The sequence below is a fragment of the Mesoplodon densirostris genome, chromosome 15 (genome assembly GCF_025265405.1).
Source record: "Mesoplodon densirostris isolate mMesDen1 chromosome 15, mMesDen1 primary haplotype, whole genome shotgun sequence".
NCBI classification, from domain to species: domain Eukaryota; kingdom Metazoa; phylum Chordata; class Mammalia; order Artiodactyla; family Ziphiidae; genus Mesoplodon; species Mesoplodon densirostris.
Genome location: NC_082675.1, coordinates 19,740,356 through 19,756,688, shown reverse-complemented (window position 1 = coordinate 19,756,688; position 16,333 = coordinate 19,740,356). Strand labels below are relative to the sequence as shown.

Below are 16,333 nucleotides of genomic sequence, written 5' to 3'. Positions count from 1 at the left end.
GAAGAATGTAATCATTTGTATGCAGATTCATTTCCTGGTATTGACTCCACTCCAAGATAAAATTATCTCCTGAACTCTGGTAGAATCATGACACAACTTTTTTAGATTTTATTTTAATTATTTTAGTTCTATGAACATGTGGAGAAAAAAAAAACTGCACTGAAGTATTTGCTCTTAAAGGGCAACTACTGAACAGCTGCAGGCTGCTCCATCGATGAGGCACGGTCATCACGACAACTGTCTAGAAATTAGCCGAGTTTATGGAGAAGAGGACAGTCAGTGTGAATGCAGATTCAGCGTTAGGAAGTCCAATTCCAAAGGTGCATCATCATAGAGGCAAACTCAAAATACTGAAGGATTGACTCTTAGGTGTCTGAGAAGCATGTGAACACGTTTATAGGCATTACCAAAAAATTTCAGGATTTTATAAGACAGACATACCCTATAGCTTGAGTAACCCAGAGGGGCGTATTTATCGGGTACATTAATGATATATATGACTACAGACATTTGCCGATACTTAAATTCTATTATGTAAAGAATCAAGAGAAGGCTTGTCTCACTTTGAAGGATATGATTTCAAGATATAAACAAATGAATTAGATATAGACTCGTGCTTACATTAGCAAAGGTGTCCCAATAAGATACTTTTAATTGTGAGGTTCCTTAGCCTATTTAAATTTTGGACCATTTGGAAGCTAAAGAACTAAAGGCCAGTGGGATGTTAAGATATACAAATCCTAAATTATAAAGTACAGAGGAAACAGTCTAATGCAAAGCCTGGCACATAGCACATGGTCAATAAATGCCTGTTGAATGAATAAATTAACACATTTTAAGGACAGCACTTATTGGGTAAAATGAGGTGCACCTACACAGTACAAGATCTTATCAGTATAAATACAATGATATATAACTAAGATAATGTTACATGTCAAATATATCTCTATTAAAAAAAAGATTTTATACATAAAGTTTCATACCTTTCCATGAATTTTTGAAAGATGCTGCCTCGAAGACTTTCACAAATTTCTTCTATGTATGGCTGGAAAGGATGGAAAAGAAATTCCACACTGCATCAGTAAGAACAAAATAAAGTGAAAAACAGAAAAGGACGAGACTCAGACGAGGTGAGGCTCCAAATTACGTGCTCCCACAGCACCTGGTACTCGCCCTTCGCAGCCTTGTCCAGTTTTCACCAGTGGACTCATGGTCACGATTATTTACTTGTGGTAATCTACACCACTCAATGGCATGTTCCATGAAGGCAAGGACAGGTCTGTCCTGTGTGCCACTGCATCCCTCCTGCCTAGCACGGCTCCTGGCAAGTCACAGACACATCTTAAATGGCTGGAATTAGCTTCATGGGCATGTGACCCATGCAGTCCCACAGAAGAGCCCAGGGCTCGGTTTGGTGCCCTGCTGTTGTCATTCTGAAATTCTTAATAATTTCTGAACAAGGGCTCCCAGGTTTTCATTGCATACTGAGCCTTGTAAGTTACACAGTGCATCCTATAAATTACTATTAATTATATAATTGCTATTAATTATGATTATCATAAATGATCAGCATTAATATTGACTTTTAAAGACGAAAAGCCAAGAGACCCATGGAGTAAATATTTTTTAAATCAGCTATTCCCAAGGTCTTTGAGCAAGTTCACGGCTAAGCGGGGGTTAAGGCAAGGGCTCCTTGCTCACGTGTGCAGTGCCCTTTCCCTGTGGAGAACAATCTACTTCAATATCATGCCACTTTACACATTACCAAATAAACTGCATAAACTTATTTTCCACGGGATGGACTTCAAATCAAGAACTATAAAAATATCAAATGCCAACATCTCACAGCTCAGCCTGGAGCCACTTAGATAGCTTTGGAAAATATCTTCATACCCTACACTCACTGAATGATGCAAATTTAATGTTTTCTGTGTCTTCGTAGATCATCCTGAAAATGTGCAAAAAAAGAAGGACCAGATCAGGAACCGTCCAAGGCAAGTGATCAAACTAGGAAGTCTGCAGAAGCCACAGTCACCAACACAGGCAGTGAGACCACCGCAGCTCGCCTGGGAGCCTCACTTCCTGCCACAAGGCTAAGCCACCTCCACCCCCTGGCAGGGCTACTGCTGTCCTGGGCGGGGCACTGGAACTGGTCACTAAAACCAAATAGACTTTGTTCCCTCCTTAGTAACGGGGGAAGCTGAACTCTCTCTCTGAAGCCCTTTCCAGCTCTAAAGTCCTGTGTTTCTATGAGGACACATAATAGCAATCTTCACTAACTCTTCTAGATGCTAAAGACCAAGGGACACAAGTCTCAAGAGGCTCAAAAGACAAAAGAGATCAAGTGTTGAAAGATATATGAAAAGCCTAAATTTGTATATCACAGATTTTCTATTTACAAAAACTGTTACGTTAATATTCTTTCATATTTTATAAAACAGCCTGTACTTTTGCTAATAAAATAAAAGTTCACCAGAAATTCTTAAGACTGCCACTTTCAACACAAAGAACTACAAAATGTGTCAGGTAAGCAGTGCAAAAGCGAGAGTTCAATAGTGGGGTCATGAGCAAACAACCTCACCTGATTCTCAGTTCCCTTAACCTATAAAATGGGAGAGTCACATCTAATTTTCAAGGCCACTGTGAGAATTTAATAAGATTAAGAATGTTGAGAGGCAAGCACAGGGCCTGGAATGTTCTAGGAACCTAAATGTAAGCCAGGACCCCTCCCGACTTTTCCCACCAAATGTACCTGTGCAATTATTTATTTCTAAAGTCAATTTTGCAAACAAAAGGAATAAAAAGTATTTTGTATTTACTTTCAGAGCATTATTTTATACTACCTTCTTCTTGATATGAAATTTCAACTCAGGCATCACACTTCCTGACGTCTAAATGTATGATAAACCTACAGTAATCAAAATAGTATCGTACTGACATAAAAACAGACATTATGGACCAATGGAACAGAATAGAGAGTCCAGAAATAAATCCACACACTTATGGTCAACTAACCTTTGATAAGGGTGTCAAGCACACAATGCGGAAAGGATAGTCTCTCCAATAAATGGAGAATGAGACTGGACCCTTATCTCACACATATACAAAAATCAACTCAAGATGAATTAAGGACTTAAATATAAGACCTGAAAGTGTACAACCACTAGAAGAAAACACAGGGGGAAAAACGTCTTGACATTTGCCTGGGTGATGATTTTTTGGATGTGACATCAAAAATTCAGGCAACAAAAGCAAAAACAGACAAGTGGGATTGCATCAAACTAAAAAGCTTCTGCAGAGCAAAGGAAACAATTACCAGAGTGAAAAGCCAATCTGTAGAATGAAAGAAGATATTTGCAAACCATATATCTGATAAAGGGTTAATATTCAAAATATACCAGGAACTCGACTCAATAGCCAAAAACCAAATAACCCGATTCAAAAGGGGGCTGGCTGAGGACCTGAACAGACATTTTTCCAAAGACATACAAATGGCCAATAGGCATATGAAAAGGTGCTCAACAACACTAACTATCAAGGAAATGCAAATCAAAGCCACAATGAGGTATCACCTCACATCTGTTAGGATGGCTATTATCAGGAAGTCAAGAGGTAAGTTGTTGGTAAGGATGTAGAGTAAAGGGAGCCCTTGTGCACTGTTGGTGGGAATGTAAATTGGTGCAGCCATTATGGAAAACAGTATAAGGATTCCTCAAAAAATTAAAAACAGAACTACCATATTATCCAGCAATCCCCCTTCTGGTATATATCCAAAGGAAATGAAATCAGTATCTTGAAGAGATATCTGCATGCCCATGTTCACTGCGGCATTATTCACAACGGTAAAGATACGGAAACAACCTAAGTGTCTATCAATGGATGAATGGATAAAGAAAATGTGGTATGGATACATATATATATATATATATATATATATATATATATATATATATATATATATTTATATATACACACACACACACACACAATGGTATAGTATTCAGTCTTTAAAAAGAAGGAAATCCTGCCATTTGTGACACCATGGGTGAATGTGGAGAATATTATGGTAAGTGAAATAAGCCAGACACAGAAAGACAAATATGATATGATCTCGTCCATACGTGGAATCTAAAAAAAGTCTAACTCATAAAAGCAGAGTAGAATGGTGGTTGCCAAGGGCTGGGAAGTGGGGGAAATGGGGAGATGGTGGTCAAAGGGTACAAAGTTTCAGTTATGCAGGATAAATAAGTTCTGGAGAGCTAATGTACAGCATGGGGACTACAGTTAATAATACTGTATTGTACACTTGAAATTTGCTAACAGAGTGGATCATAAGTGTTCTCACCCCCACACATACACACAAACACACACACACAAATGTAACTAGGTGAGGTGATGGATATGTTAATTAGTTTGATTATGACAATCACTTCACAACGAATACGTATATCAAAACATCACATTGTACACCTACAATTATATACAATTTTTATTTGTCAATTATAACTCAGAAAGTCAGGGGAAAAAAAGAAATTCCAACTCAAAGAATATCCACTAACTTTATGGTTAATGTCCCTCTACAAACAGGACATCCAAACATATAACTTCTATCTATACTTTGATCACTGTGTTCTGATGGTACATGTCACACTGAATTGCACTAATACACCTTCTTATTTAAATCGACTTAATAGGGACTATTTCCTTCACCTTTGAAATAAGAATACCAGCTATTCTATATCTATTTTTTCCGAACATTATTTAATTATTTTCTTATGAAGAAATCAGTAAAGTGGTTTTGAAAGATATTGGAGAAGCTCCTAAATGACTGTTCCTTGAAGGCACAGAGAGAATTTTGGTGGTCTTTGTATCTCATCTGGAACTATCTTTTTAAATGCTATTTATGCTGCAGGAAAAGCTAGCATCAGAGTTGTAAAATCCACGTACTGCGAGGTATAATTTAGCAACGTTAGGTGTAATTGACTACGAGACTGTCTCTGAACAGCGTCAAAGTCAGACAACTCAAGTTCTGACAGGAAAATATCACAAAGGCAACAAACGGCAGATATTCACGTTGCACTTTTTGAATGTACAGTGCTTGATAAGAGCTGACATTTGTGGAGCATGGCAACAGACAGGCCTAGTGCAAAGCAACTCACATGCACTGAATCCTCAAGCCCCCGTTTGCGGGAGAGCCTGCTGTCACTGCCGCTTCACGGATGGGAAAACTGAAGGGAGGAGAGGTATGGTAGCTTGCGCAGGGTCTCGAAATCCAGGGCACTTAATTTCAGAGCCCAAGCTTATAACCAACTAGACTATAAAAGGTGTCACATTTTAAGAAAAGTCCATCTAATTATTTTAGCAGAAAGGCAGCACGCGGTCTGTTACTGTACCCAAATGTTCTCGGAGCCAAATCAATATTTTCTCTATAAAATAATCAGATTCATTTTGTATGTAAATAAAACCTATCATAAGGCACCTAGGTAAAAATCAACTTACTTCTCTGTAAATTACTGAATAATCCAGGAAATGGATAAATTATTTTCATTATGAAAATCATTACATTAATGAATGGCATTCTTCCATATTTCTTGTGACTCACAGAAACATGAAAAGTGCATTATCCACTTGAAAATTTGACCGTGTCCTTGCAAGCTGCCACCTCTATAGGAAACCCACAGGATGAGAGAAAAGGTTTTGGGGAGGAGAAACCATTACATCTGAAGATCAGCAAATACATCGGCCCATCAGTTGTGGATCAAGTTTTCTGAGGCTTGTCATTTAAATCTGCATGACTGTGCTGTGTTCAAGATACGAGGAGCCAGGGCAAAGTCCAGTTCCTCAGTCACGACACCAAGGCCGTTCAAACATTCCCTCTTGATTCTTGAAAATGGATCTATTTCATCTGGGGGATAATCACCGTGGGGGTCAACACCTGTACCACTAGAAAGTAAATCTTGTCAAGTCACCGCTCTTCACAGGTGCCTGGGATGTCAAACAGGAAAAGGCTTTTTCCTCCAATGTCTTGTCTTGATTGATTTATAGAAAACAACATTACAAGAACGCTCCAGTGGCATTTTTCAGGAAAGCCTTCACGAAGACTGTCGGCAGAACAGCACATTTCAATGAGAAGACAGACAATACTAAACTTCAGTTCTTCCAGATAAACCTCCACGTACGAAATACAGCCTCATATGTCAATTCCCCCAGCACTTCCACACATGCAAAGAATGTCCCCAAATCCAATTGTTAAGCAAATTAGAAACATTTATTGTGAAAGCACTTTATCTTACCTGAAAAAGAGTTGATGACACTTGTTTCTTGGATAGATGACTTTGCACATGTTCTACAGCTTGCTTTGAGAATGGCTTTTAAAAATCAAAAAAACAATGTTTTTGCCACAAATATAAAACAGAGCAAACCTCTGTATGTTTTACGATATCAAACATAAAATTTAACACAAAAATTGCTAAGCAGTAACCTATACTGATTCCATCAACACGCATTCTTTAAAAAAATTTGTTGGTTGTCTGCAGGCAAGCCAAACAGATGACTGCTCCTCTGAACTTCCAGAGTTCTTAGATACCATGTCGAGAAGGATGCTGTGCACGGGGGCATCCAACTGACATACCTAATCCCACAGGAGATCAAGATGACTTCGATTAAAAAAAGCTGTAAGGAATCGTATTATCACCTTATTCAATGCATCATCCCTCAACTGGCTGATACTGGGGTCCTAAACATGTAAAATTTCTATTGTATGAGAGAAAGTGAATGCATGATAATATACCTAAGAATTAAATGTCAGGACTGCAAAGCTAAATCACGGTGTTGAAAAGACTCTAGGTTAAGGAAAATCTTGCTGTAACCACAGGGGAGAGGAATTGGTTCTAAAACAATGAAACTCACACTGACAAAGGACACACTCCGTCCTCCCCCAAAACTTCAAATTATGTCTGCAGCAACGCATGAGAAGAAGAGCTTAAAAAGCATATCACACTGCTAAAACCCCTCTAACTTGTTGACCTATACGAAAACTACGTTTACAGAGGCTTTCACAGTGAACACCTGGCATTTACCAAGGTTCAACCATTCTCCAGCAAGGTAGCAAGGCACAGAGCATTACGATTAACTCTAGCTCAGAAGTTCAGTAAGCACTGTAGACAACACAAACACAGAAGCACAAACATATATCATTGTCATGACCACTGCTGGCCAGTCAGGCTCTCTGCAATGCTGGAAATGTGGTGAACCTGGGCTGACGCAGGAGCCACCAGCCACATGTGGGTATTGAGCCCTTGAAATGTGGCCCATGAGGAATTAAACTTTTAATTCCCTTTTAATTAATTTAAACAATTTAAATACCCACATGTGGCTAGTGGCTACTGCATTGGACACAGCAGCCCAGGGCTCTTAGGATACTCCTTTGGAAAACAAGTCTTCATGTAGAGAGATTACATGGTAAATTTTCATTATTAATTATTCCACTCACTCCTGGTGGAATAATTTCCTAGGAACCCAGCTTATCCTAATGACTGAATTAGATTGTTGCTCTGATTTATCAATACAAGGAAAAAAAATGGTTTCAACCATCATTCAACTATTAATGAACTACATTAACACAATAATTACAATCCTCTTTATTAATTCAAAGAAAGCAGTTAAGATTTTTATTGATCAATATATGATTAGCCTAACTGTTAAAGGAGAGCTAAATGAAAAACAATAAAGCTTAATTTCCTAAAGAAAGTCTAGAATTGAGGTTGGCTTTTTCTTCCATTGATCTGCATTAGCCATTTTATCAATGTTTGCAGTGAAAGTATCCACTTTTGGAAACATACCAAGAGTATATGGAGCAACAGATACTGGATCAGTGTTATCAGAAAACAAATGACAAAAACAGAAGAAATGGGTTCCATCCTGGATGAATATCATTTAATTTTTAAACCTCTTCCTCCTACTTTAACTTTCATCCTGGAAATGTTTGAAGGCTGTCTCATATTTACCCATATTAAGTAATAAAACAAAAAGAGATACTTACATGTGAACAAGACAGCAGCTCCTTCATGATGTAAGTATCATAAATTTGTCGACTTCTACAAAGGCGATCTTCCTCATTCTCAAGCTTTTCATATTCTTTTATCTGGATGGTTAAAAGTTACCATTGTTAGGTATTGTCTTCCTAGAAACTTACTTTATTGAAGGATATTACTAGTCTTGGCAGAAACCACTTCCACATGAGATCAAGCAAATTACTTGAATCGGCCATTCCACAGGAAACAACTACTTCTAATGTTGAAATAATGAAGTTGGAATAATTTAAATTCAACTTGGAACATACGAATGGATTTTTTCCTATGATGAACCTTGTCGCTTAAATTTAGAAACACAATATTAGGAAACAAATACTGCTATGGTTAGAATTATCTTAACGATGCACCAGCCATGGACCATTCATCCTTGCCAAGTCTCCTTTCCAAAGCACAAATAATTTAAATTTGTCCGTAATCCAGTTCTAAGAGTTATGATGGGGCTCGTTCTCACTCAACTACAGTGTTACAAAATTCAGGAGGAAAAAATAATAATAAATTGCTAGGTTTCCTGCAAAGAGATTTTTAGAAATCAACTAAATATTTTGGAAATGCATTAACCATAGATAAAAGCATTGGTTTTTCACACTGGAACCTTCTCTGCACTCTAAAAGTATTAACAGAAAGGTTCCTTCAAATTGTATGTTTTGCCAATAACTTAAGGGAGGTAACCTGACGGGTGTTAAGATAGACCAAATAATAAAATGAGCTTTGGAAATACTGGCTTTATGAGGACATGGCCCCTATTACTCCAACCTCAAAACAGAAATTCTCAGATCAGAGAAGTATTTTTATTTATTTACAGAAATACATTTAATCTAAGAGACAAGAGAATGAAAACACAAATGAAATATGGAGCTGGTAGGAAGACTGTAGCAAAGATTTTCAATATAATGACTAATAACTACATATAACTTATTTTTGGAAAAACAAATGCTCCCACCAAGGAGACAGTTGTCATACTGACTTTCATAATATCTGAGTGCTCTTTATTCTGCTATGATAAAAAGTGGGGCTGATTACTCCTATGGGAGAGAGCATAAACTGAATAGAAATAACAGTTACCTTTTTTACTGTACAGTCTAACAGTTTTGAAATCAAAACCAGTAAATCCTATGAAAATTTCTGATAATGAAAGGGCACGGTCGGCAGGGAGAGGAATATGTACAATTCTGACGTCCTATACGAAGGCTAACTGGTTCACACACTGAGAAAAATTCTGGGATCATCTTAATTGCCCTTAAATATCATCAGTGAGATGGCTGAAATTCACAAGTCTGTAACTGCCTGGGCTTAGAATGGAGTCTTCTTGGAATAGACACTAAAATTTAACAAAAAGGCAAGAGGACTAGGGTAGGTTGATACCCCATCCAAGAGGAAAACACTTAAAAATTTTTTTTCTTTTTAAATTTTTATTGAAATATAGTTGATTTACAATGTTATGTTAGTTTCAGGTATACAACAAAGTGATTCAATTATATATATACATATATATATATACACATACATACACACACACACATATATTCTCTTCCATTATAGGTTACTATAAGATATTGAATATAGTTCCCTGTGCTATACAGTAGATCCCTGTTGGTTATTTGTTTTATATAGAGTAGTGTGTATATTTTAACCCCAAACTGCTAATTGATCCCTCCCCCCCATCTTCTGGTAACCATAAGTTTGTTTTCTATGTCTATGAGTCTATTTCTGTTTTGTAAATAAGCTCATTTGTATCATTTTTTTAGATTCCACATATAAGCGATATCATATATTTGTCTTTCTCTGTCTGGCTTACTTCACTTACTACGATAATCTCTAGGTCCACCCATGTTGCTGCAAATGGCATTATTTCATTCTTTTGTATGGCTGAGTAATATTCCATTGTGTGTGTGTGTGTGTGTACACACACACACACACACACACACACACACACCACATCTTCTTAATCCATTCATCCGTCAATGGACATTTAGGTTGCTTCCATGTCTTGCCTATTGTAAATAGTGTTGCTATGAATACTGAATATAATTTCCAAATTATATTTTTCTCCAGAAGGAAAACACTTTTTTAATGAAGAAGCAATTCAGCAATGTTGGCATAACCAAAGGATCTGGGCTTAATCATCCAAGGTTAATTCAGGAGAACATGTCTAAAGGTCCAAATACCATGCCAGATGCAAGTACGGTAGCTGCAAGGAAACAGAAGCCAGACACAGAAATCTGAGGCAGAGTCAGAAAATAAACAAAGGACTCTAGTTTGGTAGATGTCTTTTGATGTGTTGTTTTAGTAAGGTCCAGAAATTAATGCCAGGATGCTAGGATAGAACAGGTGGACTGTTAGTGAACCAAGGGCAAACGTTTCTGCCTCAACATACAAACTCTAGGAAAACTAAACCTTCATGGAATCATTATCCTTGAAAACAAGTGTAATGAAACCGAAGTCTATGTTCTGGGGACCTATAAAGCAAGCTGACACCTGGTTAAGCAAATGCTGATTCTATGGGAGTCTTCTATGAACCGTAATAATCTGACAATACAGAAAATTCTAGTTTCTTGCACAAATGATGCTCTGAACCACAATTCTGGCTTTAGTAAGTGCCTCGTATCTCATAAACTCCAATTTGAACAACAGAAAAGGTTAATTCTTAGTAGGCAAAGAAACAGCCTAAAGCATCCCTGGCTGTAATTCACTTTCTATTATCAGTTAAGACCACTAATTAAAGAACATGCAGTCAAGTATCAGTTGGCTCTAGACAGGATGTCCTGATGTGCAGAGCAAATGCCACCCCTAATTCTGGCAGTCAGGTTGTCCAGGGAACCTGAGCAGGCAGAGGCCCAAGTTCAAGGTGAAAAGTCTCTACTACAGCAGAACAGAAGCTTCGCCATCAGTGATGAACATTCACTAACCGTGTAGTCCTCCCTTTCTGCTTTGGTGGTTACAAAGCTCACAGCTGAACATGTAGCCTAAATACATAGAACCCTAAGAGCAAGCCCTTTTGGTCCACAGCTGTCATGGTCCCCACTTCCTTGCCTCCCGTTTTTCCCACTACCATTCCCATGAAACGGTCTAGTAAAGTCACTAAGGGCCTCTGCCTTGACCAATCAAGGATCTCTCTTTTTGCCCTTAGCTTCCTGACATCCCAGCAGCATTCAGCTCAGTGGTCCCCTCCTGCCTTCTTGAAGGCTTTCTTCTCTGACTTCTGGGATCTACACTCTGCAGGGGTTCGCCACACTGGCTCCTTTTCTTCAGTTTCCTTTGGTAATTCTTCCTCCTCTGCTATACTCCTAAATACCAGAGTGCCTCAGGCACGGTACTGGGGCACCCCTTTTTCATCCACTATATTCTCCTTAGGTAAAGCTATTCAGTCCCATAGTTTCAAACACCAATTATATTCCAATGACTAAGTGTGGATCTCCAGGACTCACTTCTCACCCAGAGCTCCAGCGTCTAAATATTTAATCACCTACCAGACATTTCCACATCCTCTCTCCCCTAGCCAATCATGCTCTTCCCCTAGTCTTCCTTATCACAGAAATGATAAAACCATCCTCCCAGCTGCTTAAGCCAAAAAAAATGGAATAATCATCATTGATTCTGCTCTTTTGCTCACACCCCTGTCCCCACCACCCCCTACATCCAATTCATCAGCCAGTCATGTTGGCTTTATATTCAAAATTATCACAAACCAGGGCCCTCCTTCAGGTAATAGTGAACTAAACTCTAACAACAATTCTGGACATATATAAAACCCAACTACACTGGACCACCGGAGAGTGACCAAAAGTACAAAGATAATGGAAAAGGGGCATCAAACAGAAGCTGGAAAGTAAGAGAGGATATTCCTGAAAATGAAGAGCCAGAGCAGAGCTCCAAAATTTTACGTACAAACTCTCAAAATCTCTGGTGGATCCCATAATGACATGTGAGCATGACAGACCCAAAGCAGTCCAGCTAAGGTTAAAAGAACTGAACAAGATTCAGTTGCTACCCACTGTATGAGAAGACAGAGCATCAAGTCTGACTAAGCCAAATTAACTGCTGAGACAAAAAAAATCAATACCCTTTGGAGAAGCAGAGTTTAGAGTATCTACAATATCAATGAACAAGATATAATCTAAAATTACTCTATCTATGTAGAAACAGAGAAATGTGGCTCATACGCAAGAGAACAGACCATCAGTGAAGACCAATCCAAGATGACTCTGATGGAATTATCAGAAAAGGATTTTAAAGGAGCCGTTATAACTATACTAAAAGATGTACAGAAAATATGCATGTAATGAATAAGAAGATAGGAAATAGCAGCAGAAAAATAATAACTATGAAAAGAACCACATGGAAATCTTATCTGAAAAAAAATTCAATGGATGGACATAATAACAGACTAGAGTTGGCAAAAGAATCAAGGAATTTGAAGACAGCTCCATAAAAATTATCTAATCTGAAGAAAAGAAAGAAAAAAAATTGGGGGGGGAAATGGAACAGGGAATCAGTGATATCTAGGATAATATCGAAAGATCAAACCTACATATGATTGGAATTCTAGAGAGAGGAAAAAAAAGAGACTGGGGTAGAAATAATGTTTTATAATGGCCCAAATTTTACCAGATTTGGTGAAACATATAAATTGACAGATTCGAGAAACTAAGTGAAAGCCACAAAGGATAAACACAATATCTGAAATTACTCCACTAAAATGCACCTCCTCAGAAGTCAGTCTTTGACCCAGAAATTTAAGGTGGCCACCAAATCACAATACATCACATTCAGTTGTGAGTCTGTTTTGAATCACTGCATAGCAATTACCATTTCCTGATATATTTCCTATTCATTTATTACTGGTTTACTGTCTGTTTCAACAAAAATAGGAGCTCAAAGAGAGCACAGACTTTGTCCATCTTGTTCATCCAAACAATGCTTCCCAGCATTAGTGTTTGATAAATATTGGTTGCATGAGTGAAGAAAAGTCTGTGTAGCAACTTTACCTCTGATCTTATATTTTCTGTTTTCCGTGATTTATTATTAAATCTAGGTGTAATATAAATATTTTTATAAGCTGCGTCTAAACCTAACTGGAACAAGGAAGTGTATAAACCAACACACCGAGCAGTAGCTACATGTCAGGTGCTGTTCTGGTGTGTTGCATACACACATGACAACCCTAAGGACAGACACTGCTATCACCCTAATTTTTAGATGAGGAAACCCAGATAGAGTGAAGCAAGACTCCTTGCCCAACTTCAGGCAGCTAATCACTAGCAGTGTCCAAATCCAAATCCAGATGGTCTCAGTTTAGAGCTGGAACTCTTTACCACCATGTTACAGCATATACCTAAGCAGCATATTATAGATATTACAGTTCAGAAAGCAACTGTCCATCTGGCATCCCATTTGAGACTCTCAGTCTGTGAAATAGCAGGAGATGATTACTAACCTCATTTCATAGATAAAGTAACAGATGCTCAAATATTAAGTTCCCATTCTATGAGCTCAAGTACAGGACAGTGTCTTGGTTCACACTTGTAAGCTCTGGGTCTGACACAAGGTAGATGCTTCAGGGTTTGCTCAATGACCAGCACCATATCCCACAGCAAGTGAGAGGGCACAGCACAGCTGCACCTAGATCCTAGCTGGTCCTGCTGTCTAGGAGTCAAACAACGGTCAAGTGAAAATACTGATGACACACACACACCAGCAGCAAGCATATATTAAGTATTCCATGGGCATTACAGGCAACAGTGTAAGAATCAGAGAAGCAAAGCAATCACGGAAGACTGGGATGACTGTACAGACAGGCTTTACTGGAGAATACAGAAACTGACCTTGGCCTTAAACGAAGCAAGGCTTTCCACAAGCCGAGAAAGGGAAACAGCATCCTAGGCTGGGGGAAGGACATAAGGAAAGTAATAAAAAGAAGAACTGGGCTCGGTGGGTTCAGGTAATATTCGTTACTGGAAGGTCTACGTGAGAAGGTAGTGAAAGAGAAAGAGGGAAATGTAAGCGATAACTAACGCAGAGATATGTGAGTGTTGGAAGAAGCAATTTGGACTTCAGACCACAGGAAAATGGGTAACCACTAAGAGTCCGGGGACACAGAAAAATGGAAATACAATGGACAACATACACATTGCAAGATATCTGACAGCAGAGTTTTCTAGGGATCAGGATCATAAAACTAGAAATTAAAGAATCCACTAGGCTGGTGAAACCAAGGAGTCAGAATTACTGATAACTTCAGTCTTGGAGGCTGTACTGACTTACACAACTGTATTTGAAACTCCAAGGTGGATGGTATTGTCAATTAAAGAACACAAAGCAAGTTGCTGAGGAGCCCTGAAGCATTTTCCTCCAAGGGGATAACCTGATAAGCCAGATCCATCACACCAGGCCAGGAGAGAGGAGAGAAGAGCTGTGGAACAAGCTAACAAAGAGGAACTCCGATGTCTAAAGTTCAAATGGAAACACATCAGCAGTAGTCACCACCATACTGGCCAGAAGTGCTTAAGAAATAACTACGTAGGTTGCCCATCTGTTTCATCTACTAAAGGAGATTGCTTTCTCTTTGACAAAGCAGCTGAGTACATGCTGAAATTGGAGAGGTGAAGCTTTTAAGAACACAGGAAAGAAAAAAAATTTTTGACACATCAAGCTGTGAGTCTCCTCCAGATAAAATGCTTGATTCAGACTGAAATAATAAAGTCACTTCATACTCAGTGGAAGACTTTTGGATTTAGCTTACTTTTTTTTCACATGATGCTAAATGTGCATCATCATTTGATCATTCTTCCTGGAAATACATTAATATAATTTTTAAAATGTAGAAAAATGTCATTTTCATGTATATTAATAAACCAGGAAAAAAGAGAATATTCTTCCAATTTTCAAAGATACAACAATTACTAATATCAGCCCTAATTATGCCATGCTTTCTTTGGACCATTTCAAATGTTTTAGGGTAAAGACAGATCATGCTAATAATATTAGCATATGTCATTTCTTAAATATATTTCAATTAATATATTCTCTAATTTCAATTTTAATTTCCTCTTTGACCCTTAAATTATTTAGAAGTTATTTGTTTCCAGGCAGCTAAGGATTTCTTACTTAACACTGTTATTAAATTTGAGCTTAAGTCCACTGTGGTCAGAGAACATACTCTGAACAATTTCAATCTTGAAATTTACAGAAAGTTTTCTTTAGGGTCCAGCATATGATCTATTTTGGTAAATGTTTAATACATACTTTAAAGAATGCAAAACTCTGTTTTTGCTGGGTCAGTTAGGTCACGTTTATTCATCACTTTATTAAGATCTTCTATATCCTTACTAATTTTTTGCCTGTTTGTTCTACAAGTTCTTGAAGTATGTGGGTGTCCCACTGGGGTTGTAGAATTATTTTCTTTTGGATCTTCCTGCCAATCTTTGCTTTTTAAATATTTTAAATATTTTAAAGTTCTGTTATTTGTAAGATACAGATGCTGACTCCTCAGTCATTATGAAATAATCTCTCTTTATCTCAAAGTAGCATTGCCATGTACTTTGTCTGATATTAGTATAGCTATACCAGCTTTGCTTTGGTTAGTGTGTATTATATATCCTCTTCCATCCTTCTGTTTAAAGTATACCACTTCTTTAAAAATTGAATCACTATACTGTACACCTGTAACTTATATAATATTGTACAGCAACTATAGGTTAATCAAAAAATAAAATATCTTAAAATACATAAATAAAGCATCTCACTTGTAAGCAGTATATAACATGGTTTTGGTTATTTATCCAGTCTGACAAACTTAGTCTTTTACTGGGAGTATTTAGTCCATTTTTATTAAATGTAATCATCAATATTTATACAGATGGATTTATAGTTATTACCTTACTCTTTATTTTCAATTTGACCTCCTACTTTATGTCCACCTTTTATTCTTTTTTTTTTTGGATTAATACAATGTTGTTTTATTCCATATCTCCTCTCTTTTAACATACACATTTTATTCTTTTAAAAGTTACCTTAGAGATTACAATATGCATCCTTTACAAATCAATGCAAATTATTATTTTTACTATCCCTAATAATCCTAGAATCTTAAAATATTTTAACTTTATTAACCCCTCTCCTGCCTTTTGTGCTACTCTCATACATTTTAGGTTTTTTTTTTTGCCGTATGTGGGCCTCTCACTGTTGTGGCCTCTCCCGTTGCGGAGCACAGGCTCCAGACGCGCAGGCTCAGCGGCCATGGC

The 16,333-nt window shown here is 37.6% G+C and overlaps 1 protein-coding gene across 4 annotated transcripts in view; it reads right to left on the bottom strand.

The window, feature by feature from the left end:
- GRK3 (G protein-coupled receptor kinase 3) overlaps nucleotides 1–16,333 on the bottom strand; it is a 119,838-nt gene that overhangs the window by 45,773 nt on the left and 57,732 nt on the right. For all 4 annotated transcript variants that reach the window (XM_060118546.1, XM_060118547.1, XM_060118549.1 and 1 more), the window contains 3 exons: nucleotides 8,042–8,143; nucleotides 6,294–6,368; nucleotides 984–1,045 (listed from right to left, as the gene is read on the bottom strand). In XM_060118546.1, coding sequence (XP_059974529.1) covers nucleotides 984–1,045; nucleotides 6,294–6,368; nucleotides 8,042–8,143 — 239 coding nt within the window. The remainder of the gene's footprint in view (nucleotides 1–983; nucleotides 1,046–6,293; nucleotides 6,369–8,041; nucleotides 8,144–16,333) is intronic.